This window comes from Heloderma suspectum, chromosome 1, assembly GCF_057233095.1.
Source record: "Heloderma suspectum isolate Gila_16-S chromosome 1, 16-S_ref, whole genome shotgun sequence".
Classification (NCBI taxonomy): domain Eukaryota; kingdom Metazoa; phylum Chordata; class Lepidosauria; order Squamata; family Helodermatidae; genus Heloderma; species Heloderma suspectum.
Window position 1 is genome coordinate 245,810,407 of NC_139458.1, and position 27,820 is coordinate 245,838,226.

General features: G+C 45.2%; 1 protein-coding gene across 1 annotated transcript; it reads left to right on the forward strand.

The window, feature by feature from the left end:
- Nucleotides 1–2,389: 2,389 nt before the first annotated feature.
- Nucleotides 2,390–27,337, forward strand: LOC146358902 (cysteine-rich venom protein helothermine). The gene is made up of 8 exons (XM_084822767.1): nt 2,390–2,473; nt 7,786–7,847; nt 8,102–8,221; nt 12,037–12,124; nt 19,272–19,420; nt 23,191–23,288; nt 25,392–25,480; nt 26,872–27,337. The coding sequence occupies exons 2-8, from the start codon at nt 7,788–7,790 to the stop codon at nt 26,994–26,996; spliced, it is 729 nt and encodes a 242-aa protein (XP_084678893.1). The 5' UTR covers nt 2,390–2,473; nt 7,786–7,787; the 3' UTR covers nt 26,997–27,337.
- The last annotated feature ends 483 nt before the right edge of the window (nt 27,338–27,820 follow it).

Here is a 27,820-nt window from a genome sequence, read left to right on the forward strand (position 1 = left end):
GGACAGAAGTGGTGCACAGTCTCTCTCTCTCTCTCTCTCTCTCTCTATATATATATATATATATATACACATATATATACACACACACACACACACACACATAAATACATACTGTACACCGCTTCAGTCAAAATCCCGAATTCCAAAGAGGATTGGGGTATACATAGTGCATTTTAATTGGAGACCTCCATTGCAAAGTTTTTGGTTCATATATTGGTTCAAAAGTGTGAACTTAGGAAAGTTCTCCTTACAATGTGAACCAAATTAATTTCTCCTCCATCTCTAGCTATGAGCTATCATGATGAGTCACTTTCTTGATAATCCAGAGCCTGGAGCCTGGGCCTGTTGTAAAAAGACCACCGGAGCAATGCCTGGCATGCCCCAGAACCACACTCACACAAATGCACCCTGAAGGAGCTCCATGGAAGCACAGCAGCTGTCCCTTGAATCACCCTAACTTACAATGAAAGCAGGCTCTTACGAAATGCCAAGTCATATGGGGAAGAAGAGGTGGGGCACGTTTAAGTCCATGTATCATGCATCAGCCAGCCAACAATTTTCAAATGACAAGTCAGAACTCATGCAGCACTAAATATTAATTTGGGAAACTCTTATCCCATTGTTAGGGTGGCCACTTATGACTTGCCATGAAGAGGAAATGCATTGCTAAAAAAGAAGGTAAAAGAGGAAACAGATTTGCACGTGCTAATTTATATGTATAGATGTACATTTAGACATCATCATCATCATCATCATTATTTCACAAGAAATACAGTACATCTTCTCCATCATCCCAGAGCGCAGGACACGGAATAATGGGCTCAAGTTACAGGAAGCCAGATTCCAGCTCAACATCCGGAAAAACTTCCTGTTAGAGCAATACAACAATGGAACCAGTTACCTAGGGAGATGGTGGGCTCTCCCACACTGGAGGCATTCAAGATGATTCTGGACAGCCATCTGTCAGGGATGCTTTGACTTGGATTCTGGCAGTGAACAGGGGGTTGGACTCGATGGTCTTATAGGCCCCTTCCAACCCCACTATTCTATGATTCTATGAACTTTGTGGTATGGTGTCTTACACAGCAACTTGTCAGAGGGGATTTTACCATCCCTTTTGCTTGTACAATGCTCACCAAGTCGTATTAGCACTGGCAGTGAAATTATTATCTTATATCAGAAAAGACAAAATAGAGCTGCAAAACAGAGCTTTTCTTAGCCTTTGTGTTTAAAAGTTGAAAGTAAAGGATGGTTTTATAAATGACACTACCATCAAACTGTGTTTGATGACAGTAGATCCAACATAAGCCAAGTGCAGAATGTCAATGATTCTCTTTGGAAGACTTGAGCTCAGCCATCATCATGTATGGAAAGACTTTTGGCTTCACCACATGAGGCTAAAATCCCACATCCTTGCTGGGGCTTCTGCTTCTGGGTTCTTTGTGGGATTAAGATTGGCTCCTTTACACAGGCTGACACGTGCTGTTTTTATTTCTCGGCAACTTCTATATGTTTCATTTTACAGCCATTAGATGGCGCTGTTGTTATAGCACCCTTACATAAGTATACAGTCAGTAAAGTATTTAATCATACTTCCTGGAGAAAAATCGGACTTTCTCTGCATTTTACAAAGGTGAGATAAAGCTCATAAACGCAGGAGGGGCCCTGGAGATTGACCATGTCATGTAAAGGAGCTGCAAACTTCCGTGGGTAACCAATCTTGATCACACAATATAAGCCCTATGTGGAGAAACCCTTTGCAGCCTGCTCCTAAGACCTTGCAGCTTCCATTGTGTGAAGAATTCCTGTTTACAGCACAGAAGACACATATGTCCACATTCCGATTTAGTCATCAATATTAGCATTTTACAAAGGGGCTATCTGTACATTATTAAGAAACCAGCCTGTATCACCAAGTATAGCAGCAGATCTTGAAATATTGTTTTGCACTTCTACTTTTTTTAAATATGCCTAGTAAATTGGAATAGAGAATGTGGGTGGAAGGAAAATCGCCTCTGGTCCAGTTTTATGAAACTTCAGCCTTACTTATTGCTTTTCCTAAATTATACCCTTTTTGCAGATCTAGAACAGGTTGATTGTGATCCTGCACAACCTTAGGATGATAACACCTGTCAAATCTTTTTTACAGCAGTGGGCCAGGAAAATATCAGGAAATGAAATCTGTTCCAAAATATATATATGTCCAGGGAGTGTGTGGGCCAGGAAAAAAGCAGGAAACAAAATCCATTCCCAAATAAATATGTATTTGGAAAGGACTGTGACACAATATCACATCCTATTTCACAAAGCCCATGTGTGACTCACCTTGCAAAGCAGGAAGCACCTGAGCTAAGGTGTGTGTATATATATATGTATAACATCCTTCACTGAAGCAAGGAAATCCACTAATTTTAAGGGAAAGGAACTGCTTAAGGGTGCAGAGAATTCTTCTGAACTGCCTGGAAAAATAAAGGTAAGATTCACACTTCTTACCTCTAAAAATCATTTTAAATCAGTGGAGGCTGGTGCCTCCAGTTCTGGTGGAGATGTAACTCTATTCTGCGTTTCAGTCAGAACCAGCCAGAAATCTAAAGGAGCTATGCAGGGCGCTGAACCCCCTATGCCCCAAATAGTTTCAGCACCTTGGATAGCTCCTTTAGAGTTCTGCTTGGTTTTCACAGAAACCAGAATAAAGTCTTTAAGTCTTTAAAGTCACACTTTAAGAAGGATGCAGACAAGCTGGACAGGGTTCAGAGTAGGGCAACAAAGATGATCAGGGGACTGGAAACAAAGCCCTATGAAGAGAGACTGAAAGAACTGGGCATGTTTCGCCTTGAGAAGAGAAGACTGAGGGGAGATATGCTAGCGCTCTTCACGTCCTTGAAAGGTTGTCACAGAGAGGAAGGCCAGGATCTCTTCTCGATCATCCCAGAGTGCAGGACACGGAATAATGGGCTCAAGCTACAGGAAGCCAGATTCTGGCTGAACATCAGGAGAAACTTCCTGACTGTTAGAGCAATATGACAATGGAACCAATTCCCTAGGGAGGTGGTGGGCTCTCCCACAGTGGAGGCCTTCAAGACGAGGCTGGACAGCCATCTGTCAGGGATGCTCTGACTTGGATTCCTGCATTGAGCAGGGGGTTGGACTCGATGGCCTTGTAGGCCCCTTCCAACCCTACTATTCTATGATTCTGCGATTCTATAAGTCACAGCCTCACCACAATTAGAGCCACCAGCCTCCACTGTTTTAAATACTCCCTGTTATGAAGAAGGTTATAAACGTGTCTAACTGAAGAACATAATAAACAGGTGCCTTAGATGTTTTCTGGCTAAAATCCTATATTAGCTTAAATGTGTTATAGAATATGCAAATGTGTGAAAGCTGTATCATAGCATGAGGAAATGGGCTATGCCTCTGAAAGAATGAAGTCTTAAAAAATTGAACACCAGGGTAGGGGAAAAAAATCTGAAGACAGACTAAATAAGATCTTGAATGTCAAAGACTCTTGCCAGTTTGAGGGGAATGAAGTAACATAAGGCATCACTTATATTCCCATTGTTGCCCCCAAATGCTAGAATCATAGTCTTACCATATCAGGGGGGGGGTGCGTGAGAGGGGGGGTCATAGAGTACTTTATCTACAGTAGTTTTGACGTGCATGCATGTCCTGTCATTCTGTACTTAGACAGCATTCCAGCAACCCTATGGGGGAAGTTAGGGTGAGAGAAAATGGCTGGCCCAAGGTCACCCAGCCAGTTTTCCAGCTGAGGGGAGATCTGAACCTGGGGTCCCCAGGGTGCTAGTCCAGCACTCTAACCACTATGCCATACTGGGTGTATATATCTAAAGGAGGGCAAGCCAGCATTTCTAAAAGCAATCTTAACTCACTGAGTTGCCAACCTTTATTGCTGGTGACAAATCAGACATGATACTAGCAAGTTATGAACACGTACACCCATGCAATGTGAGGGCTGGGCAACTTAAAAATCTTGGCTCTTTACTTGAAATAAAAGGACTGCCTAAAATGAAAGGATTGCTGAGCTAATCAATAAATATCCATTTAAAGTACCAGCTATCCTATCAGCTAGATGCCCATAGGACAGAGCAGTCCAATGTCGGAGTGCTCTGAGTATCTCATACCCTGCTAGCAAGATGCCAGCATGGTGGAGGAATGACAGAGCTTCTCGTGGCTGGGAGGGGCGGGGGAGATTCATGCTTGGATCTTCCCCCTCCAAGGTCCTATCTATGGCCTTGGAGGGGGAAATCCTCAGCATTGTAAGACAATGCAAGACATTGTCTAAGGGCCATAAGATTGCACTCTGAATCTGTAGGTTAGGTGCAGCATTAGACTTTACCTCAGATACCGCTAGGGATATAAGAGGAATCCATCCGGGGGGTGAAGTTTGCCCCCTGGACTTTGGCTCGCTTACCCACAAGCTGGTCCGAGTTGATACAGATCAAGTCGGGTTTTTGGTTTTTTCTTAAATTGACATTTGCATAAATCATGGATCTAATTTGCTTAATTAGTGCAAATTGTGACCATAATTTATTCAAATTAAGCAAATTGCAGCCGCAATTTGTGTAAATTACGTAAATTGCAGCTGCAATTTGCACAAATGTCAATGGAAGAAAAACAAAAACAAAACGTTCCTGTACTCCCAGAATAGCCTGCGGCTTGGATGTCTTGGGCCCCAAAAGTACCGGATTTGGAAACTACAGACATCCCTAGATACTGCATGGAGCTTTCATGTAATGAATTGTATCATAACTAGGACAACAGAAAGTCCTTTTGGGACAAGACCACACACACACACACACACACTATTCTGAGTGCTTTAAACTTGTTTTGTAAATTGTTTTTATACTACATTTTATATTGTAGTTTTAAAACTTTGATCTTTTATAAACCACCTAGAGAGCTTTGGCTATTAGTATAAAAATGTACATGATCACTGCTATCATCATCATCATAATCTTTACTTCAGGAAAAGATGGAAAGTAGCTTACAAAAATGGCAAGAAATAATAATAAAAGCAGTATAGAATCCTGCAGTACATGAAAACAATAAATAAAATTTGTAAATAGACAACTCATATAAATCAATAAAACATATAAAATTAATATAATGACAACAGTACATAATAACCTGACAACTATGTATGGCTATGCCCCGAAGCTGTTACTTATGATATATGCATTATTTGAAAGCTATACTGCCTGTCACCTTAGAAAAAGGTTAGTACTCAAATATTAGCTCATGTGTAGTTGGCGTCAGCACAGCAGGCCTTAAGATGCCTTGGAGGGGGATGTTCCCTAGTCAGTAACCAAAAACAGTTGACAGTTTAAGAACATGAGAAGAGCCCTGCTGGATCAGACCAAGGGTCCATCTAGTCCAGCATTCTGTTTACCCAGTGGTCAACCAGCTGTCGACCGGAAACCCAAAGCAGGACATGAGTGCAACAGCACACTCCCGCCCATGTTCTCCAGCAACTGGTGTACATAGGCATACTGCCTCTGATACTGGAGAAAGCATAGAGGCATCAGGACTAGTAACTACTGATAGCCTTCTCTTCCAGGAATTTGTCTAACCCCCTTTTAAAGCCATCCAAATTGGTGGCCATCACTACGCAGGTGTGTAGTGGTTAGGGGTCTCACAGGGACAACGACCTGGGACTTTTTTAAGAGCCAGGTCTGAGATAGGTCCCTCCCTCTCCCAGCCTACCACTGTGGGCCAGGATCTTCCAGCCATCTCCTCCCCTTCCCTGCTGCCGAGTGAAGGTGAAGCTTCCATACAGTATCATATTTTGAAAACCTAAAATGTTTGTGTTTGAGTGAGTGAGTGAGTGAAAAAGATTTTAACGCCCCTGCATTTTTCCTCAGACATCCAATTGAAATACCATTGCCTTAATCTCAGCTGCACTGTTTTTAGATCCTGGTTGAAGGTTGTATATCTTACAAGGTTGTGTAATCTTAGAAGGGGGCGTGGCTGTGAGGGGGCATGGCTGTGACTGTCACAAAGGAACCCTGCACTTCTGAATTTCCCACTGCACTACTGTCGCTATGTCTTGTAGTAGTTTCCTCCTGTCCTCTCTCCCACTGTCAGAATACTGACAGGAACACTGGAATTCCTCTCAAAACACTGGAGTACTAGCAGCATTCTGCCTTCAGAGTGAAAATGAGCATGCCCAACATAACTTTGTAGTTGCTACCATAAGCTTTTATGGGGCAGAAAAACCTTAATGATTTTTGAATCACCGCTCAGAAATTCACCAAACCAATGAAAGGCACATCTCTTTAACAAACCTGAATAAAGTACATTAGTAATTTTCACCAGAATTCGAAAGAAATATATGATATGCCGAACCACAGCTCAGAGTGAAATGCACAAATATGTCGATTTTCAGCATGGTTTAACTTGCTGTACCTGTGGCAATTTCTATTGTATCCATCAGATGATTTGCACAATTGTAGGCCTCATTGGGTGGATCATGGATGACTAGTTTCACACTATTAGCTTAAGAGGTATCATTTTTATAAGCAGTAGAATTTTGAGGCTTATAATGGTGGAACCTGGGGCTTGGTTTTTTTGCAACTCACCTTTCTTAAAGGGGGACTCCTGTGCCCCTTTAATATCCCACAAATCCTTTATTTGAGCCATTTAATGAAGTTCTGACAGCATGGTTCCAAGGCTCTCTGGGCCCTGGAAGAAACCCATGTACTATAGAGTCATCAGACAGAATCCAGGAAGAGAATGGGCACCTTTTAAATTTGCATGTCCCACTTTGAAAATAAGAACAGATTTCTGCACCTCCAGGCCCTGACTCCCTGGGCCAAGTAGACTGGGTAAACCAGGAGTAACATTATACATTCAAGCTGAGTAACCACACTTCAGTCTGATAAAAAGTATGTGTGTAGACAGACAGACAGACATAGGGATGTATTGTATGCACACACTAGCCTTGTGTGAGTGTGATGCAGTATAAACTCTATATGATAATTCTACATGATACATGACACATTCTTCAGTAACAGGGCCATAATAAAAATTATATTGTAAATGCAGTTAGCCAGGAAAGCATTAACAGCTCTTGAGGTTACTTTATCAGGAAAAAAGATCAGTTTCAAACACCCTGCCAGCAATTTTGCTAGTGTGAGACTACCAAAGGAGCAATGCCAAGTGAAAGCCCACGGCTAAGAAAGTATAGCCACCAGTCTGAGCCAGTTATTCACTATCTGTGAATAGCCTAAACAAGCTGACAAAGAAAAGTCACAACAGGGGGAAATAATCACCTATATCTTGATTTGCACATAAAAAGACCAAACAGGGTTTTCTATTAGGAATAAAGTGTTAGGATGGCATTTTGGGCCCACTGTTCTAGGGGACAGAATTATCTAACCATCTAATGTACTGTGAATTCTTTGGAAAAGGTTAGCCCAGTCACATTATGCATGCACATGTATACAGAAAGGAAGCACCCATTGCCATCAGTCACATGTTTCAGTGATGTGATGAATGGTGCTTCTATATGGACAGCTTCTAGTGCTACCAACCAAGGGCATTGTGCAATTATTCTGCCTGTTGGTTTTTTTGTGGATAGAAAAAAGTTGGAAGAAACAGTAGGAAAACACAGGAGGGGTTACAAGTAGAGGATGTCACCATCTGGACCCCCATACAATGTCATGATTAGGCAGAGTAATACGTTGTACAATAAAAGCTTAGTTTGGAAGCATCCTAACAATACTCACAGGTGATAAATAAGACCTGTTCTTCTTTGCTTTTCAGCAATGATCCTGCTCAGTTTATATTTGTGCCTGGCTGCAATGTTGCACCAATCAGAGGGTGAGGTAAGACATTTATGAGTTTGTATAAAATGGGATATTTGAGAAGACTGATTCAGACTCTACAACTGGGCTTAGATGTGTGGAAGAGGGTTCACGGTGGGTACACTTTTCCTCTGGAAAGTGATCTTTGCTAGCATGCATTTAATCTATTATTCAATGAATAATATCTTTCCTTGACTATCTGTACAAATCTGCCAGTACAAGCTTATAAAACATACATTGAAATGTAAGAGTAGCATAATGCACTTTGTTTGAAGGCCTCTCCTAAACTTCCTGGTTTGATGACCAGCAACCCTGACCAACAAACGGAGATCACTGACAAGCACAATAACCTACGGAGAATAGTGGAACCCACTGCCAGCAACATGCTGAAGATGGTAAGTTATATTCTGAAAAGAGAAATGGAATCTATGCAGGCCTATAAACTATGCCAGCACATTTGAATTTGAATTTTATGCCAATTGGTTAAGTTTAGCATAAACACACACAGTAACTCCTTTCACAAGCTCTTGCTTAAGAAGAACACAGTTCTGACCAACAGAGGCTAAGAGATCGCAATCTCTTAGCCTAACCTCCCTTTGAGCGTTGCTGCTAGGGCTGTGCACGGACACCCCCACACACTCACTTTGCTTCGGATGCTGATTCAGGCCTTCCAAAGCAGCCCTGCTTCACTTCAGACTGATTTGGACCCCATCCGCTTTGACTCAGATCTGAATCCAAAGTGAGATTTGGACATCCGAATCGCTCGTTCTTGATGCTTTCCCATTGACTTGCATGAGAAAACACAAATGACCACAACTTTCTCAGTTTTCATGATACATACATGAATTTGGGGGAACTCTCAGCCCCCCTGGGGGGGGGCATGTGCCAAATTTCAGGCAATTTGGCCCTGGGGTTTTTGTGCTAGGTGCAAGTGAATTTTTATTTATTCCACAAAAACTCTCAAAGCAAAGTGCTGTAACTTTTCACTGGTTTCACAAAAGTGTGTGACATTTGGGGAACTCTCACCCTGCTCCAGAGGAGATCCCACCTGCCAAATCTCCAACAGTTTGCCCCAGGAGTTTTTGTGCTAGGCACAGGTGAAATGTGCTGTTCTCAGAAACTCAAACCAAACTCAGAAGGGATAATAAGTTAGGTGTGTTGAAGTGGAGGAGGTCACTATCCCTAATCTCTGCTGTAAGTCTGAAGTGCAAACAACCCCTTTCCCCTAGTGCTTCCTATTCAGAAGAATCACAGTCGATGACTTCAGGCTCTTTTCGGCTGAATACACACATTACCTGGCAGCAGGCTGGCAAAGTAATTTGTTTTTGTAGTAATGTGCTTTTTTTTTCTAGCACACATAAAATGAATATTTTATATTTATTTTATATTTTAATTTTTAAAAATTAGCCATGCCACACCTGCCAAATTTCAGACACCCCGCCCCCCCCAGATCTAACCAAACTTAACAAACACACGCAGCTCTCTCAGGAACCCAACAAATCAACTAGCTCTCGCTCTCACAATGAACAATAATTAAGGGGGGGGGGAGCAAAAGAACAAGCCAAGAAGAAGCTAATTAATACAGTAAAAATGTTTGTTTTTCAATTAATAATCTAGAAAAGAAAGTAGAGTTGAATGAGAAGGACTGGGTAGGAAAGTATAAGAAGCTGCACACACACACACACACACACCCCACAGATCTAACCAAACTTAAGAAACAAACGCAGCTCTGACCCAACCAACCCCCTTGCTCTGGGGCAATGAATAAACATAGGCTTTTGCCAAGATGCATGCAGCATTCTCATCCCCTCCACCACTGTCACTGATTGGGCACTGCTGGTTCTGCCCTAATTTGGCCATTCACCCAAGTTCCCTCCCTGCTCCTCCTCCTCCCCCTCCCTGATCTTTCACACATTGATATATTTTGGAGACAGGCTATCTGGGCTGCTCAGAATGCATCAGAAGAGCTCTGAATATATGAGGCAGACCGAGGTGCCTCGTACGTGGCCCGCTTCACTTCAGGGCACCTTGGTGCTCTTCTGATCTGCCTCGTGTCATGCCAAGGCACCTCTGAATCAGCCTGCTTCACCTCGTTATTTGGGCTTCAGACCGAAGCAGTGCACAGCCCTAGTTGCTGCTGTGAGAGTCAAAAGGGGAACAGGAGAACCATTCATGCCATCTTGACCTCCTCAACGATAATAATGAGATAAATACTAAATTAACAAATACTTGTCAGATTGGCAAAAAGGCTTGCCTGAATCAGGTACAACAACTGTAAATGAAATATATTTGCCACGTGACAATGATTTTCCTTCAGAGTGAGTCATTGGCACTTGTTGTTAGCCCTACCAGCTGATTGTTTCCAAATACTAAATGAGCTGGCTTGTAAGTATTCATCAACTATTTAATTTCCATTTCAATATGTTGTGTTACAAAATGAACAGCAGATTATTGCTAAATAAACCATTTAAAAAACAATTTAGGTGACAAAAATAGATCTATAGTCAAGGACAGTAAGGAGAACACATCTGATTCAGCTATAAAAAGAAATTTGGGTTATATTTATAATAAAAAAATAAGCTCAATTCTGCTAATGCCCATAGTTTATTGAACCTAGGGGGAGTCTACATAGAAAAAGAATGAGAGGCGCTTCCAGTATTATCTGGACTGTCATGAAATCACTTTTGGTCCATCCCAGGCACATGAAGCAAAAAATGCAGAGTAAACACAACCTTAAAATCCACTTTTCACAAATCAAACTGCACTTTAATTCACCTTATTTTGTGGTTGGATGGGCAGAGTCCTGCTAGTGCATAGATGCTGCTCAGCCAGCGGGAGAGGCTTGCTCCCGCCTCTCTCCATACTTCATTGCTCAGGGAAGTTTAACGGAAGGGATGAGTAATGCCAGGTAGTTTACCCTACATCTCTCCCCCTCACATCCACCAAAATGAACCAGCAATACTGAACCCCAGGGACAGACCAGTGGGCAGACTGACAAGAGGCACCTAGATCCTGCATGGAGGGAAGGGGCTGGAATTGCCTCCCTCTGCTAGTGGTCTGGAGTCAGCAGTGGTGGCTACTGCTGATGCTGCCCCCTGACCCGAACTAAGCCTCCTCCTCCTCCCCACAAACACACAGGAAAACCACACATGCAGTGGACTATTCTGAAGGGGAGACATAAATGAATCAGTGGCTGCTATCCTTGAATGGAAAATGCAAACTGCTGTGTTACTCTGAAGGGGCGACCCAATGCATTTCCATGATGTGGGAGGCTTGTTCCCAGCCCTTTCCATGCTCCGTTGCCATGCTGGCTGCCCTTTCTCCTTCCCATGTGTATATTCCTTAGTTGTTGGTGTATCCTGCAACTGTGAAGTTGTAGCTATATTGCACGACTGTGAAGTTGTAGGTGTGCTGTTGCTGTGAAATACCGAGGCTGGCCGCCCTCTCTTCTGGGTATTCCTTCATTGTAGGTGTATCATGCCACTGCGAAGTTGTAGGTGTATTGCAGTAATGTGACTGCGAAATAGTGTGGCTGCAGACTCCTTCTACTGGCTGCCCTGTCTCCTTCAGCTCTGTGTATTTTTTTGTGTGCACTATGTATAAACAGGCTACTCCACTACTGTGAATGAAACAGAGCTACTGCTATTATGAATGGGAAAAGGAGGCTACTTATTGTGAAAGCAGCCCTACTGCAAATGGGGGGAAAGAGGTAGCCCCAGCCCTTGACCACATCACTTGCAGGTCACAGCCAGTTTACAGAGGCAAGCCCAGGATTTAATGTGCAGGGACAGAGCACACTGCTGTGGAACTGCTCCAGAATCTCATCTAAGAAAAACAATGGAGAAAAAGGACTTTCCGAAAATGCGCATTTTGGGGATGGATGCTGCAGGATGGCAGCAGATTGGCGACAGCAGCATCTCTCACAAATGATCCCAATGTGCTCTACCACTGCATTAAATAGGCCATGTTGATTGGCCCCTGGTTTCAGGAGATAGCTGTGAAACAACTTTTCAATGTATAGCTATAAAGCCGCCACCGCCACCACCAATAAATTTATGCATTTCTTAGTAAATACAAATAAAGCTACCAAAGGAGGCCAATTCAAATCAAAGATTCTACTTAAAATATAATTAACATCTATCCAACAGTCATTGATCTGCTCACAATTCCACCATCTCACAATTTACTAACGTTCTTCTATGTCCTGTAGACATGGAGCAATAAGATTGCACAAAATGCACAGCGCTCGGCCAACCAATGCACTTTGGAGCACACTTCAAAAGAAGAGAGAACAATAGGTGAGTTAAGGACTTGTCTTCACAAGCATAAATTCAAATTTATTATAAACCAGAGCTTTGTTGAAAGAAACCAAAAATTTAGTGCAAATGGAAATATTGTCAAAAATTTAATGAGGTATTGAGGTTATTGTTTTGTTTCAATTTAGTCCAAAATCCAACAGTAAAGTATGACTGGTTCATCCCAATCCTGTCAGTTGTCCTTCATGGCTGAATGTTTTTCATCTTAATACCACACCTAACACAATAGATGCATATACTGGTAGCTGCTCCTGAATTTCAAGGGGGAGGGGGAGGGAAAGAGAGGGGGGAGATCTGGAGCCCCAGAAGCTGCTCTGAACACACACAGCTTATCATGCTTCTCTTTCGATCCAAGCCTAAGGGTGCAATCCTATGCTTGATTATACAGAAAAGAATCCTGCAACTCCCAGCATTCCCTAACCAGCATGGCTAGCTGGGGCTTGCTGGGAGTAGTAGGACATTTTTCTAGGGATGTACGAAAGTCACTTACCTTTTCTCGGATTCCGTTCGCGGTGGGGGGGCACTCCGTCCCTCCCCCCGGAATCCTCGACGGGGAGGGAGGCGATCCGGTCCTCCCCCCCGGAATCCTGCCGGCTGGCTCCACTCCGCAGCAGATCTGCAGAGCAGTCAGCCAGGGCCGTCCTCAGCCAGAGTTCCGGCCATGGACTGGCTGGTGCGGACGCAAATGGTGGCCGCCGTAGCGGCCGCCATTTGCGTCCAACCAGGCTGCTGTGACAGGCTATGTAAGTATTTACGTAGCCCATCATGGCAAGCCAATTTTTTAAAAAATGGCGTACATAAATGGCGGCTATGTAAATATTTACATAGGCTATTACGGCGAAAAAAAGGGGAATGCAAATAGCGTAGTGGGCGCTATTCGCATTCCTTTTTTTCCCACCGTAATAGCTTACGTAAATATTTACGTAGGCTAAAATGGTGGGGGGGAGGAACGCAAATAGCGCCCACTACGCTATTTGCATTCCCTTTTTTTTTTTGCTGTAATAGCCTATGTAAATATTTATGTAGACTAAAACAGCGAAAAATAGGGAACGCAAATGTCGGCCGCCATAGCCGCCACCATTTGCGTACGCTGTTTTGTTTTTGTTTTTTTTAATTGGCTTGCCGTGATAGGCTACGTAAATACTTATGTATCCTATCACGGCAAAGACCAGGATTGAAATGGCAGCCGCGGCAGCTGGTCAAAAGACCAGCCGCCGTCTGGAACATTCGCCCCAGGTAAGCCCCGTCCCGGGGGGAATCCGGGGGGGCGGGGGGCAGCCATTCTGCCACGGATTTCAGGGGGCTGAATGCCAGTGCATTCAGCCTCACTGAAATCCGTGGCAGAATTCTCCACCATCCCTACTTTTTTCTGTCTAAACAAAGCGTTGTGCCTTAAAACTGCTCTCTGAAATTGCTTTAAAAAAAACCCTTCCATTCTTCCATTTGCATTTTCAGTGCCAAATATGCAGTAGGCTAAATAAGTGTTATCTGTGGCAAATTGTACCTACCGTTACCTGGTATAAGCAACTATACGAAATAACATGTGATTACTGACGTGTTATATTCTGGATTCCAGCAAGCTGAGATAAGAGCCTTTTATCATCAGTTGAAACTCATGGGTGGGGGGAGGATGAGGAGCAAGAAAGGAAAAAGTACATGTACACTTTTCTCTTTCCACCCTCCTGGAACTTTACCTCATTGTACTATAAAAGTGCTGAAGGGCGAAGGTTTGAGGGTGGCTATCCACCCCAAATTGGGGCCTGTTATTCACTAGATAGCAGGGGAAAGTTTCTGAAGAGTGGGAAAGGGGACATTTGTTCTTTTTCCTTTCCTCCTACCCCCTCTATATAGTGTGAGGAGGGAAAGGATTTTAACACTATAACATGTATCTACCTGACCGTAATCTCCCCCTCCAGGATTCCTATTCTAGGCTGGCTGGAGGCCTGGATAAGAATAGTTAGGGGTTGAAGTGGGTCCTGCCCACCGTCCATTTTCTTTCTGTCTCTCCTCTCTCTCAACTGACACTCTCAACATTGGCACAACTGCTCCTAAGAACATAAGAGCCATGCCGGTTCAGACCAAAGGCTATCTAGTCCAGCATTCTATTCACACAGCAGCCAAACAGGTGCCTACGTGAAGCCCACAGCTGGACATAAATGCAAGAGCTCTCCTGCTCATGTTTCCGAGCAACTGACATAAAGATACTGGAGGTAATATATAGCCATTATGGCTAGTAGCCATTGATGGCTTTATCCTCCATGATTTGTCTAATCCCCTTTTAAAGCCATCATAGTTTGTGGCCATCACTACATCTTGTGTCAGCAAATTCCATAGTTAAACCGTGAAGAAGTATTTCCTTCTATCTATCCTGAATCTCCCACCATTCAGCTTCATGGGATGACTTTAGGTTCTGATAGTATGGGAGACAATCTGTAGGTCCTGTTTGGCACTGACCATAGATCCTTGCCATTGATTAAAAACATTTTTTTTCTTTTAATTTACAAACGAATATGCTCACAAACATCCATCGTGGGCTGGCCAGCCCCAGTTCACTTCCAAACTGATAGACAGAAATTCTGTCTTAGAGGGAACAAGTAAGACCCCAGCACAATAAAATGTTGTGATGTATCTCCAACCCCTAACAGTTCTTGTACTCCAGCCAGCTTAGAATAGGGATCTTGTAGCAGGGTTAAGAACTCAGTGAGGGTGGAAGGGAGTTTCAGGAGAGGGGGAGGAAGAGAAAGGACACTTTCTCTCCTCCAGATTTCCTGAAACCTTTCCCTACTTTACTATATAACACTAATAATGTGATCCTATAATGTCTATTCAGAAGTAAGTCTAACTGCGTTCAGAGGAGCTTGTTCCCAGGTAAGTGGGTATAAGATTGCAGCCTAAAGTCATGAACTTCAGCCCTTTATTGCTGTATATCAGGGGGAGGCTTGTGGAGAGTGGGAAGGGGAAAGGGTGTCCCTTTCCCTCTCCTCCTTCCTAAAACTGACAAATTCCAACCTTTAGGATACAGGGCGCTTCCAGACGGAGTGCTCCTAGTGCTACCAATCAGAAGGCATTATGCAGCTATTCCATCTCGTTCCCCTTAATGGATTTCTACTGTAGGAAAGAAGATTGTAGAAGCGGTGGGAAAGCATGGGAGGGTTGTGAGTGGAATATGACAACATCTGGACCCCCCATAACTCCCATGAATAAGGCAGGGCAATGGAATGATAAAAGCCTTGTCTGGATGTACCCTGACTATAAGCTGTTGTGGCCTGAGCAGGCAATTCCCTTTATTCCCCTGCATCTTCTTCTTCTCCATCTCCTTCCGCTGACACCCTCAAATTCCATAATTCCATAATTCCTGAAAGTAAACAGGTCAGAGGCATTGTTAGGTCTGGGCCCATGAGGCCCTAACCCTATTTCCTAAATTCCTAGGAGGCTAGAAGCTGAACTCCAGTATAGAGGTCAAGAGAGGGAGCCTAAGCAAGCACTAAAGATCTTGTTTCATTGTCAAGAAAGTTTCAGTCACAGCACGTCTTTCATGGGTTAGGAAAGCACTATAGAGTCAGAACTGAATATCTTGTTCTGATGACAAAGAAGGCTCAAGGAGTCCTCAAGGAGTCCAGCAAGTACACTGTTTATAAAGGCAGCAAGCACGCTGATGGCAGAAGAAGAAGACATTTCGTTCGACAACGGCAGCCAACATGCTTCCAGTTCCAGGGCCCATGGACATGGCAGGTGATATTTTTAATAATTGGATTGCAACAGGACTGGATGGTAAAGATAAAAGGATTAGGCTTGCAACACTGCTATTAGTGATGGGGGAAAATGTTATTTGCTCCAACAGCACCTTGATATTCCAGCAGCAGACAGACAAGATCCATCCATATTACTAGAAGCCCTTCAAAAGCATTTTGAGCCTACTAGAAATGTTATATATGAACGCTATCTCTTTAACAAATTAGCACAAGAACCTGAGGAGATAGTAGATCAATATGTTGCTAAATTGTGCAAAATGGCCAATTCATGTGCATATAGCATTTTAAAAGAAGAATTGACTAGAGACAGACTGGTTATAGGTATTAAGGACAAGGGAACGCAAATGAAAATGCTCAGAAAGCCTGCCTTGACTCTGCGGGAAGCCATAGTAGGCATGGCGGAGAATTCTGCCACGGATCTCGGTGAGGCCGAATGCCAGCACATTCAGCCCCCCGAAATCCATGGCGGAACGAAGCCCCTGCCCCTCCACCCCGCAAAATGGGCCCAGAACGGAGCCTACCTTGGTCAGCCGTTCTGGTGCTCCTCAAATGGTGGCCACATCTGCAGCCACCATTCGCATCTTTGGAATGGCTGTGATAGGCTACATAAATACTTACCTAGCCTATCACGGCTAAAGCGGGAATGCAAATGGCTTAGGGAATGCCATTTGCGTCCCTGCTTTAGCCGTGATAGGCTACGTAAATATTCACGTAGCCTATCACGGGCCGGCGTAGGGATGCAAATGGTGTCCCCTACACAGGACGCCATTTGCATCCGCAGCAGCCCGGCAGCGGCTGGAGGCCCCGCTGCGGGTTGGCCCGGCCGTCGGCTCCGCGGCCTGGCTGCGGACTGGAGCCAGCCGAGCAAGATTCCAGGGGGGAGAAACGGATCGCCTCCCCCCCATCGAGGATTCCAGGGGGAGGAACGGATTGCCTCCCCCCGCCTGCGGAACCTGGAGGAGCCAGGTAAGCGGGGTTTTGTACACCCCTAAGCCATAGACATATGCAAAGCTAGTGAACAAACTCTAGTGGAAATGCAAGAAATGCACCCTTCAGAAGCAGACAGCATGTATTATGTCAGCCCAAAAAAACATTCGAACATGCATATGCTATCATGCAAGAACAGTACTGAGGCCAGAGGATTTCAGAGAGAGAGCTGTGGATACTGTGGCAAATTGCATGATCCTGGCAAATGCTCAGCATTTAGGGATGTGAGAACCCATCCCAGCTCAGGTTCTCTGGGTGCCAGCCGAGCTCTCCCCCCGCTCACTGGCCCTCCAGGCTGCAGTCGAGCCCCTGCTTTTAAAAAACATGGCAATCGACGGAGCTTGCCCATAGACTTATATGCAAAATAGCACTGTGAAACTGGGGTATATGGGTGATTCACAGCACTTTTTGCATATAAGTCTATGTGCCCCTCCTATCAGGAATGAAACTAATAACATTGCATACTTCACAAGACATCCACACAATCAGACTAGAAACCAATAGAACCTTGGCTCTGGGACAAGCACAAGGTGGCATATGAAAAGCACAAATCCTAAAAAATTACCATGATGTCTTTGAAGGACTTGGATGTCTCCCAGGGACCTTAATTTCAAAGTGGATGAAACGGTGCAGCCAGTGCAACATATGCCACGGAGAGTCCCCATAACATTGAAAGAAAAGAATTATGACTGCGCTAAGACAAATGGAAAAGAATAGAATCATTGCCAGAGTGACAGAGCTTACCAAGTGGATAAGTAGCATGGTAGCCACAGAGAAACTTGGTAAAATTCACATCTGCAGAACCAAAAATACACACCACAGTACAGGACCATAACAACAATACAAGATCATAATTAGGTACATCTGCCCCAGTGGGTGAAGATGTTACTCCAGGCTTCAACCACATGAACAAATTTAAATTACTTAAAATTAGTAATTAGCTCTCCTGTCAAATTCTTCACACTCCATTTTGGTGCAAAAATTGTCATTTTTAGTGTGTGAAAGCGAGGGGGGTGTCATGAAGGGGGAAAAAAAACTACCAGCCACTCTCTTTTTTGCATTTTTCTCACTGTTGCAAATTAATGTTAATTAAAGAGGAACAACAGATTTGGGGTGATCTGGGTCAGGGTGCAAATGAATGGAAGGATTTATTTTATTTGAGGCGATTTGAGTGAGGAATTAATTGCCTGGCTTTGCCTTCTGTAAAATGTAAATAAATCCCAGTAATTATTTCTAAATAAGCATATAAATATCAGTGTGAATATGGCAGCATTATGTGGATTTGCATCCCATGGGCCTAGGCCCTGAATCTTTCAAGTGCTTAGAAATGCCCCTCTTCATCAGACTGGGTTTTTTTGGGGGGTGGGGGGAGAAGGAGGGTTACAAATGTTTGTAATCTGCAAACTAATATACTTCTGCAAGTCAAGGAAGTCCCACAAATATGCAGCGCTTCTTTATTTGGGGGTGGGCCTGATTCACATATTTACTATGTATTAATTCTCACTTTCTGTCAGCAGCCTTAGGGGCTTTTTGTCAGGCGGAATGGCTGGATAGAAATGAATAACTAAATGTGAAGAGCAGCCATTGCACTGAAAGCGACAGTGGGGCTGTGTGGCGGGCTCTTGTCCCTGATGTCATGTGGCTTCCCCAGCCCTGCCCCCCAGTGTCCCTGTGCTAGGTGTGGATGTCTGAGCAGGAGAAGGCTTTGCGCATAGAGTCCCCTGGAGGGAATCCCTGTGCCACATGCACAGGGTGCCACACACATCCAGGGGCCTGGCTGGCAATGGGAGGAGCAGCCGGTGGCTGAGTTCCTTAGTGACGTGTGCAATGTCCCACCCCATTGGGTCCTGCACAAAACGGGATTCAGGCAGTGCTAAGAGAAGAGAACTGGCGGAGTCCCTTTCTCTGTACTGGGAGAGTCATGGATCATACTCACCATGGCAGGAACTGGGAAGTACATAACAATCCCATTGCATCATGGGATATCCTGTCCAACCTTTCTCTCTGTCATTTCCAAAGTTGATGACTGTGGTTGCCAAAAAGAGGAAATCACCAGATGAATATTCTGTCTGACCTTTGGAGAGGAGTGGAAAGTTAATTCCTTGACTTGGCTAGGTAAACTGTTTCAAAATTCAACGGCCTTAATTTATACAGCACTTCCAATCAGAGAGCAAATAGTTCCAAAATCCCAACATGTAAATACAGAGGTAGCATTTCCATCTCCAGATGAGATCTTAACGTTAGGGGTAAGATAACTGTGGTCTGTGGATACTCTAGAAAGGGCCAGATCCTCGCAGGTATGAATGCTCCTGCTCCTGAAGCAGTTTCACTCAATTGTAGAAGTAGCCGAGCTTTCACATTTTTGTCAATAATTCTCCCTCTCCTTACAGATGGTGTAGAGTGTGGAGAAAATCTCTTCTTTTCAAGCGCCCCTTACACATGGTCTTATGCCATTCAGAATTGGTTTGATGAAAGAAAATACTTTAGGTTTAATTATGGACCAACTGCACAAAACGTCATGATTGGCCATTACACTCAGGTACAATAACATTCACCACAGTTTGTCAAAACTGTACTTTTTACTGATGCTTAACCAACTGTTTTGAAATGTGTTTGGAACCTAGCAGTGCTTTGAAAGGGCAAACTAGCGAAGCAGGGTTATTACCTCTGATTACCTCTAATGATTACCTCTGACGGCCTGTACCAGGCCAGGTCTGCGCTGCCCGCACATGGAGAGGGCCAGTGAACTCACCGCATAGCACCCAAAGGGAAGGCAGGAGACCACAGACAATGCAACACCCACGTGCTCCCTCAGCAGGCCTGCAAAGAGCACCTGTGGTCATCCTGGGGCAAGGGCTCAAGGTCCACCTCAAGAGGGAAAGGCACTTTGGGACAAGCAGTCAAGGATGAGGGTTTAGCACACAGAACAAAGGCGGACACAGAAGCACCACTGCAGCATCACGGCAGCAGCCCCCAGGGCCTCGCTCCGTAGGGCGTGAGGCTGGGAAGCCACACATGTGAGTTCAAGCCACTCCAGGGGAAAGAGCAAAAGCCCTACTCACCCTTTGCATGCCTGTGGGGAGGGTAGCCGTGTTAGGGGCAAAAGAGTAGGAGCTCAAACACACACCAAGCACATCCTAATCACTAGGCTGCAGGAGCAGAGAGCAGTCATGCAGATCATGGGGCATTTGACTTCCCCCGGCAAACAGCCCCAACACCCAGTCATAGACAGCAGGAGCCCGGCAGGAACACAGGAACATAAGAAGAGCCCTGCTGGATCAGACCAAGGGTCCATCTAATCCCACATTCTGTTCACACAGTGGCCAACCGGCTTCCCATGGGCAATCCTCCCGCCATCCCCAACCGGCTGCCCCATGCAGCCTGGCAGCAGCAGGACCCATCCCACTTGTGCACCTGGGGTGGCCTGCCCCCTCCCAGTCCAGAGATCCTGAGTGAGGAAAGAGGAGAGAGGCCTGAAGTGGGACCACATCTAGGTCCCTGTCCCACCTCAGGCCCTTGTCCCATCCTAATGCCAGCTGAAGTCAGATCCACATTCACCACTCCCTAGCAACAAAGAAATGGCATGTGCTGCCATGTCAACGCCTTTATCAGTGAGAATCCAGAAGGTAGGGATGTCAGAGAATTTCGCCACGAATCTCGGGGAGGCCGAATGCCAGCGCATTCGCCCCCCCGAAATCGGTGGCGAAACGGTCTGCCCCCCCCGCCGCCCCCCAGGACAGGACTTACCTTGGGCGGATCTTCCTGGCGGCGGCAGCTCCGGCAGCGGTTCGGCAGCGGTTCGGCGGCGGTGGCTGCGGTGGCCGGTCTTCCGACCGGCTGCCGCCACCACCATTTCCAGTTAAAAAACCAAAAAAACGAAAAAAGTGATAGGCTACGTAAAGATTTACGTAGTTAGGGATGGCGGAGAATTTCTCCCTGAAACTTCGGGGGGCCAAGTGCCAACGTGTTCGGCCCCCCGAACAAGTTTCGGGGAGAAATCCTCCGCACCCCCCCGCACCCCGCACCCCCCCCGGGACGGGACTTACCTTTGCCGAATGTCCCTCCCGGCGGCGGGTCCAGCCGGCGGTTCGGCGGGTGTTCGTGCGGGGTGGAAGCGGCAGCCGGTCTTCTGACCGGCTGCCGCCGCCGCCATTCCAATAAAAGAAAAAAAAAACGCCCCCGTGATAGGCTACGTGACGATTAACGTAGCCTATCACGGCTAGATTTGCAAAGTCAGCCATGATAGGCTACGTAAATCGTCACGTAGCCTATCACGGGTGACTTAAAAAAAAAAAAGCGCGTACGGATAATGGCGGCCCCCATAGGGAGCCGCCATTCCCGTTCCTTATTTGGTCACTGTAGTCTACGTAAAGATTTACGTAGACTACAGTGAAAATAAGGGCAACGCTATTTGCGTTGCCCTTATTTTCGCCGTAGTCTATGTAAATCTTTACGTAGACTACAGCGACCAAATAAGGAAGGCGAATGGCGGCTCCCTATGGGGGCCGCCATTAGCGTACGCGCTTTTTTTTTTTTTTTTAAGTCACCCGTGATAGGCTACGTGACGATTAACGTAGCCTACCATGGCTGACTTTGCAGATCTAGCCATGATAGGCTACGTTAATCGTCACGTAGCCTATCACGGGGGCGTGTTTTTTTAAAAAAAAAAACTTTGGAGTTCGCGGCCGGGCGAGGCAGGAAGCCTCCTCCCCGGCCTGAATTTCGGCCGGGCGAGGCGGGAAGCCTCCCCCCCGGCCTGAACTTTGCGGGGGGAGCAGCGAAGCGCCTCCCCCCCACCGCGAACAAGCTTCGACGACAGGTAAGTGACTTTCGTCCACCCCTACGTAGCCTATCACGGCTAGATTTTTTAAAAAAATGTGATAGGCTATGTAAATCTTTACGTAGCCTATCACAGCTGAGTAAAAAACAAACAAACGCACGTACGCAAATGGCGGCGCCATGGGCGCCGCCATTTGTGTTCCTTATTTTGGCACGTCTAGTCTACATAAACATTTACATAGACTACGGCGAAAATAAGGGGAACGCAAATAGCGTAGATGCTACGCTATTTGGGTTCCCCTTATTTTCGCCGTAGTCTACGTAAATGTTTACGTAGACTAGACATGCCAAAATAAGGAACGCAAATGGTGGCGCCCACGGGTGCCGCCATTTGCGTACGTGCGGGGTTTTGGGGGGTTTTTTACTCAGCCGTGATAGGCTACATAAACATTTACGTAGCCTATCACAGCTGACTGCAGGGACGCAAACGGCGGCGGCTACGGCCACTGTCATTTGCGGACCCGGCCGGCCAGGATTCGGGGGGGGAGGGACGGAGCACCTCCCCCTCCGGCCAGAATTTTGGGGGGAGGGACGGAGCGCCTCCCTCCCACCTCGAATCAAATTTCGTGAAAAGGTAAGTGACTTTCGTACATCCCTACCAGAAGGGAGGGGATCCTGAAGGGAAAGTTGCCAACCAGTGGCTGCATGTGCACTCCATCAGAGAAGAGGAGGAACACACAGCCTCAACCATCCTTCCAGCACATTCCCCCTGCAAAGGCAGCAGAAATGGGAACACACTGAGAGAAAGGGCCACGTGTTGGGAGGGCAAGCAAACGGTTGTTCCCCCAGAACTCTGCAACAGAAAGACAACAGAAGGACTTTAAAAAGTCTTTAAAAGAGAAAGGAGGTGATTCTGAGAAACAACATGAAAAAGAACTGTGCGTCGATTCCATTAGAACCCATAATCTTTGTAAACCACCCAGACAGCTTTAGTTATTGGGCAGTGTAGAAAATGTTAGAAAGGAAAGGAAATGAATACAGTCTTGTGGAGACAGAGTGACCATGTGTGCTTCTTTATGCAGAGCAGTTCTCTCTTTGAAGGTCTCCTCTCTTTGAAGGGCTGTCCTGTCCAATTCTGGTTTAAAGATAAAGAACCCTAAGGAGGGAGAGCAGCAGGGGCGTGAAGGTGCCCATCAAAACTTAGCACCTGGACAGCAGACTGAGCAGGCAGGCACACAGGCCACTTGGTCGCTGTTTCCCTCTGTACTGCATGAATGTACTGCATTTCTACTTGAATTATAGTTAACTATTCTGTAACTTATATCTATACGTATAAATTAGCATCTCCAAATTTTGTGCAAATCGGTGTCTTCTGGTCTTCTTTATTTAGTGATGCATGCCATCTTTTTCAGTGATTCATAAGCAGCCATCCCATGTGGAAATACACTTTCTAATTCACCCTAATGATGTAATTGGTCTGCATTCTAATTTATACTGTGCTCACATTCATCTTCATTTGTGTATCTGCAGGTGGTTTGGTATAGGTCTCATGAACTGGGGTGCGCTATTGCCTACTGCCCTCATCAGGCAACTTACAAGTACTACCAAGTTTGCCAGTACTGCCCAGGGTATGTATTAACTCAGGAATGTATTACTTCTTCACAATGCCATTGTTTTCACTCTTGAGTCATGAACATTTCAGTTTAGGGTTGCCAGCCCACATGAATTTTCTAGGTTTGAACAGCAACATCAATTTTTGTATTGCATTTACTGTTAGATAGGCAGCTCAGAAAGATTTTAAAAATTGAGATGTTTGTGCCACGCATGCGTTCTGTCCATGTGAGGATAGTGCATGAAAAGTTATGCACATCCTTTCCTGCTGCACACGAGAATCTCACTCAGCCACAGCCACATGGGACTTTCCCCTCCTTGAAGTGATCCCCTGTGGCTGGGGGCTGCAGGCATGATGAGGGCCCAGGGTCTTTCCCACTGGGAGGGAGAGTGTGGGTGTGAGGGATGTGGACATAGCACTGACCTCTGGCTCTGTGCACAATAAAGTGCAATCCTGACCTCCAAACCACTACATAAAGGTCTTCCCTTCAACATAATGTAAGCCTAGTACAACATTGAGGAGCTGTGGTGGTGTCATTCCTTTCAGTAATGGCTTTCCACTTCTTCACAACACCTCCACAGCTAAAGAAGGATTGGACTCTTGTAAACTTGTTTAAGGAACAAAATCCATTTACTCATGTGCACCACATAAATGGCCAATTATTTAGTTTCCTATTCAGATCGGTATCCCCCACACTCACACACATTGCTGCCTTCCACATGGGTCACCACCTCTCCTACTCATTAATTTCCTTTTTTAGAAGTAGCAGGGAAATACCACTGGGTGGAGAAATAGCTAGCAGAGGTTTGGAGGCTGTTCTTAAGCAGAAGGTTCTTGTGGAAATGCATGCAATTCTTCCATCTACACATGTCCAGGTTTACGTCTTCCTGGTGCAAATTCAGTGCTGCTTGTCCCACCATTCTCCTTTATTCCACTGATGGAGTGCTGGAATTATGGCACAATATCTCAATGATTTTCATACGGCACTTCCAGCGGGAGGAAAATTGAGCAAGCACCAAGTCCTTTCACTTGAGCCGTTCACAACCATATTTGGCATATAGCTTTGGGCCACACTAGCAGTTGGAAAGAAATTAGGCCCATCATTCCATGTTTGGACAAAGCAGGCACAACAACTTCAATGGAATAAAATGGTTGTATGTTTGCTCCAGATGAGAAATTGGGAGGTGAATGCTGTAAGATCAAAGCTAATGCAGGCTGATCCTGCCACCTTCACTCTCTTCTTCTGGGTACACATCCGAGCACCTTCCCCAATTGCTTAACTGCTTGGGCTGCTTCAGTGCATCTTGAATATGCTCCCGAAAGGGGTTTTGATGAGTGCTGCAAAACTCACTCAACCTATAAGCCTCAATTCTTCCTCCAAGCAAGGGTGCATTTTGTGACAGAAAGAAGCAAAGCAGAACCAACATTGGAAGGGGGGCACACCCAGAGAAGACATGGTGAGAGGAAGTTTAAAAAAAAACCACAGCCACCAATATGTCTGGTGACCCACTAAACAATTCTTTCCCAGCTCAGTTAAGCAGCAAGAAATCTAGCTCCCTAGAAAGGAACATGAGCCCCAAGTACAGCAAATATTCAAGGACATGGTGGGTAGAGAAGCTGGCAAGAATTGAGGGATTTGAGAGAATCTCATCCTCCATTCATAGGCCAGGAGAGGGCCAAAGGGAGTCAGAGTTCCTTCAGGTCCAACCTGGACATGACTCACCTCAGCCAAGTAGTAAAGGTTCCTTACCGTCCACATGGCCAATGGTCAACAAACCTCTGTTGGAGCAGGCAGCCACCAGGCACTCCTCTAGTCATCTGGTCTCCTCTTCCTCATCCCAGTATGGACACAAAAGGTCCCCTGTCTGGTTGACGGGCCGCTGCTCTTCATCTCAAAATACGTTCTAAGTAGTGCGAAAGAGCAGGCAATTGCAGGAATTTAGTGCGAAAGTGTGGGCAATTTAGTGTGAAAGAGCAGGCAATTTAGTGTGAAAGAGCAGGCAACTGCAGGAATTTAATAATGGCATATCTCAACAAATGATCCTTGCCCTTTGACATATACCCAAGGATGCAAATATCCTGCTGGTTGTGCCTGACATATTTTCATTTAACATTTCAGGGGGAACATTCGAAGCCGGAAGTACACCCCGTATTCCATAGGACCACCATGCGGGGATTGCCCAGATGCTTGCGACAACGGATTGTGCAGTAAGTTTGAGAATGATAAACTATTGCGAAGCGAAAAGGTCTGAGGTATGTGGGGAAATGCTGAGTGCCCTTTGAGAGGGGTGTGTATTATGCAAGTAATCCAAACCAAGAAGTCATAGCTTTGTCCTTCTGAACACAATCGCAGTGCCATCTAGTAGACAAGAGTTCGCCTCAACCCTGGAAGAACTGAACAGAAATCCCTGCTCAGCTATAAATTCCCTGGGCTATCATGGGCAACTCACAATCCCTGGGGGCATTCAAGGCCTCCAGAAGGTTCACATTGCAGCAGAGAGGACGCTCAGCCACTGAATATATGAACCAGCACACAGGTCATACGATCAGGGCCACCCTGCGATCCTGCTCAAAATCCTGCTCACCACATTCCTACGCAGTCCTTAGACACCACTGTGTGAGGGCCAGGAGAGTGTCATTGCTCATCTGGTCTTTGAAAAAGAGACAAATAAAAGCAACTTGAAACTCAGTGCTAGGGATGTGAGAGAAATCCACACTGGAACTAAATGAATTCATATTTTCATAAATCTGACCCATAGATTGGGTGTTGGGTGGATTCCACGGACATGCTGACCATTTTTCTAGCTTTCCTGAATTTTGTGCAAATTTCATTGTAGAAACATATGCAAAATAAACAAAACCTGGCCAAAAATTTTCATCTCCCCCATAGGCATTGGGGGGGGGGGAATGCATTTTTGATCTTGCAAATTTGCTCAAATTTGGAAAAAAAAAAAATAATATTCCTGTCAATTTGTGGACTATGGAACAAAAGGCACCTGACAACCCACAAAACACAGACAGAATGGATTTTACACAATTTGTACATCCCTACCTAGTGCGTTTTGGAGGTTTCAGGGCAACACAGCTACGGTACATGCTCAGTTCTTCACAGGCACTTCCAAGGCCTCTTGGAGTTCACTGTGCTGCAGACATTAAGTGCAGACACTCTCTTTCTTATGATTCAAAAATACTTTGTTAGGGCCACCAGAGCCTGGGCCAGGGGGATGGGGAATCTTGGATTGTTCAATTCAAGGAATGTGGCAATCCAAATCACTGTTCAAAGTGACAAATCCTCTGATTTTAAAAGCATAACTGTGCCTAAAGATTAAAATGTAGAGGTGTGGTAAATTTTCAGAATGGTCAGAAAAGAATATTGATTTAAATCAGAAACTATGGAGCTGTTGTTTTCATGCCCCAGTTGTGGGCATCCGCCAGTTGCCACTGTGGGACAGAGGATGCTGGAAACGGTGGAGCTCCCTTCTTTCGTCTCATGCAGCAAGGCTCTTCTGTTTGAGAGCAGCATCTTCTTTGTTTGTTTGTTTGTTTGTTTTCATTGTTAAAGTATGCAACATGGGTGTTTTGTTTTATTTCATTCTTAGCTAATCCATGCAAGCAACATGATGTTTACAACAACTGCCCAGACTTAAAGAAACAGGTGGGATGTGGCCATCCTATAATGAAAGACTGCAGGGCGACTTGCGAATGTCTGACAGAAATAAAATGAGTCTCCAGAATCAACTGATCATGCAAGTCATCTCCTTGCATTAAAGCAATAACGTGGATCCTTTGCTAAATCAGGCTGTCATTTAGATTTGGGTATCCCTCCGTTAAAATTGTAGACCACTGCAGGACATACACACACAAAATGCATAAGCGAATTATTTCTAATACGTATTTTCAAAATGTCTCCTTCTATGTAACTCTTTCCAGTTATTTTTTAAAAAGTCATGAGGTTCTGCCTCTCTTTTTTTATTTGCAGCCAAATTTACTAAACTAATAAAGTTCATTCTTCTGATCAAAAAATAAAATGTTTGTTTTCTGTGACTATGAAATGCAGCAAATTGCAATTTGACTCCTTCTCACAATTAATCATTAGTCGTGAAGGACACTCCCCCAGCTCAGCTCACGTACTGGAGCCGGCCATTGTGAGACTTACTGGAGGGCCCACCTGAGCCCCTCCAAAGCCTCCTTGTGGCACCTGCTGTGGCTGCCTCTCCAGCAGCTGTGGCAATGGGAGAGAGGTCTGCATCTCTCTCTGCTCCTTGCTCCCTGCCCCCATATCCCTCTCTTCCCCACTTTTTCTCTCTCTTCGCTCCTCTTCTCTTTCCCTGTCTTCCTCTCTCTCTCTCTGTCGCCTCCTCATCTATGTTTTTCCCTCTCTCCTGCTATCCTCTTTCCTGGCACCTGGAATGCTGTTACAACCAGTGGAGGCTGGTGGCTCCAATTTCTGTGGGCAGTGAATCCATTCTAAGGGAGCTATCCAAGGTACTGAACACCATCCCCAAAGCAGGTTCAGCATCTTGGAGAGCTCCACTGAAGTTCTGGCTG

Coding starts and splice junctions, on each gene's coding strand:
- LOC146358902 (XM_084822767.1), top strand. CDS start 7,788: ATGATCCTGCTCAGTTTATATTTGTGCCTGGCTGCAATGTTGCACCAA. Junction 19,421..23,190: donor TGATTGGCCATTACACTCAG/GTACAATAACAT, acceptor GTGTATCTGCAG/GTGGTTTGGTATAGGTCTCA. Junction 23,289..25,391: donor GTTTGCCAGTACTGCCCAGG/GTATGTATTAAC, acceptor TTAACATTTCAG/GGGGAACATTCGAAGCCGGA.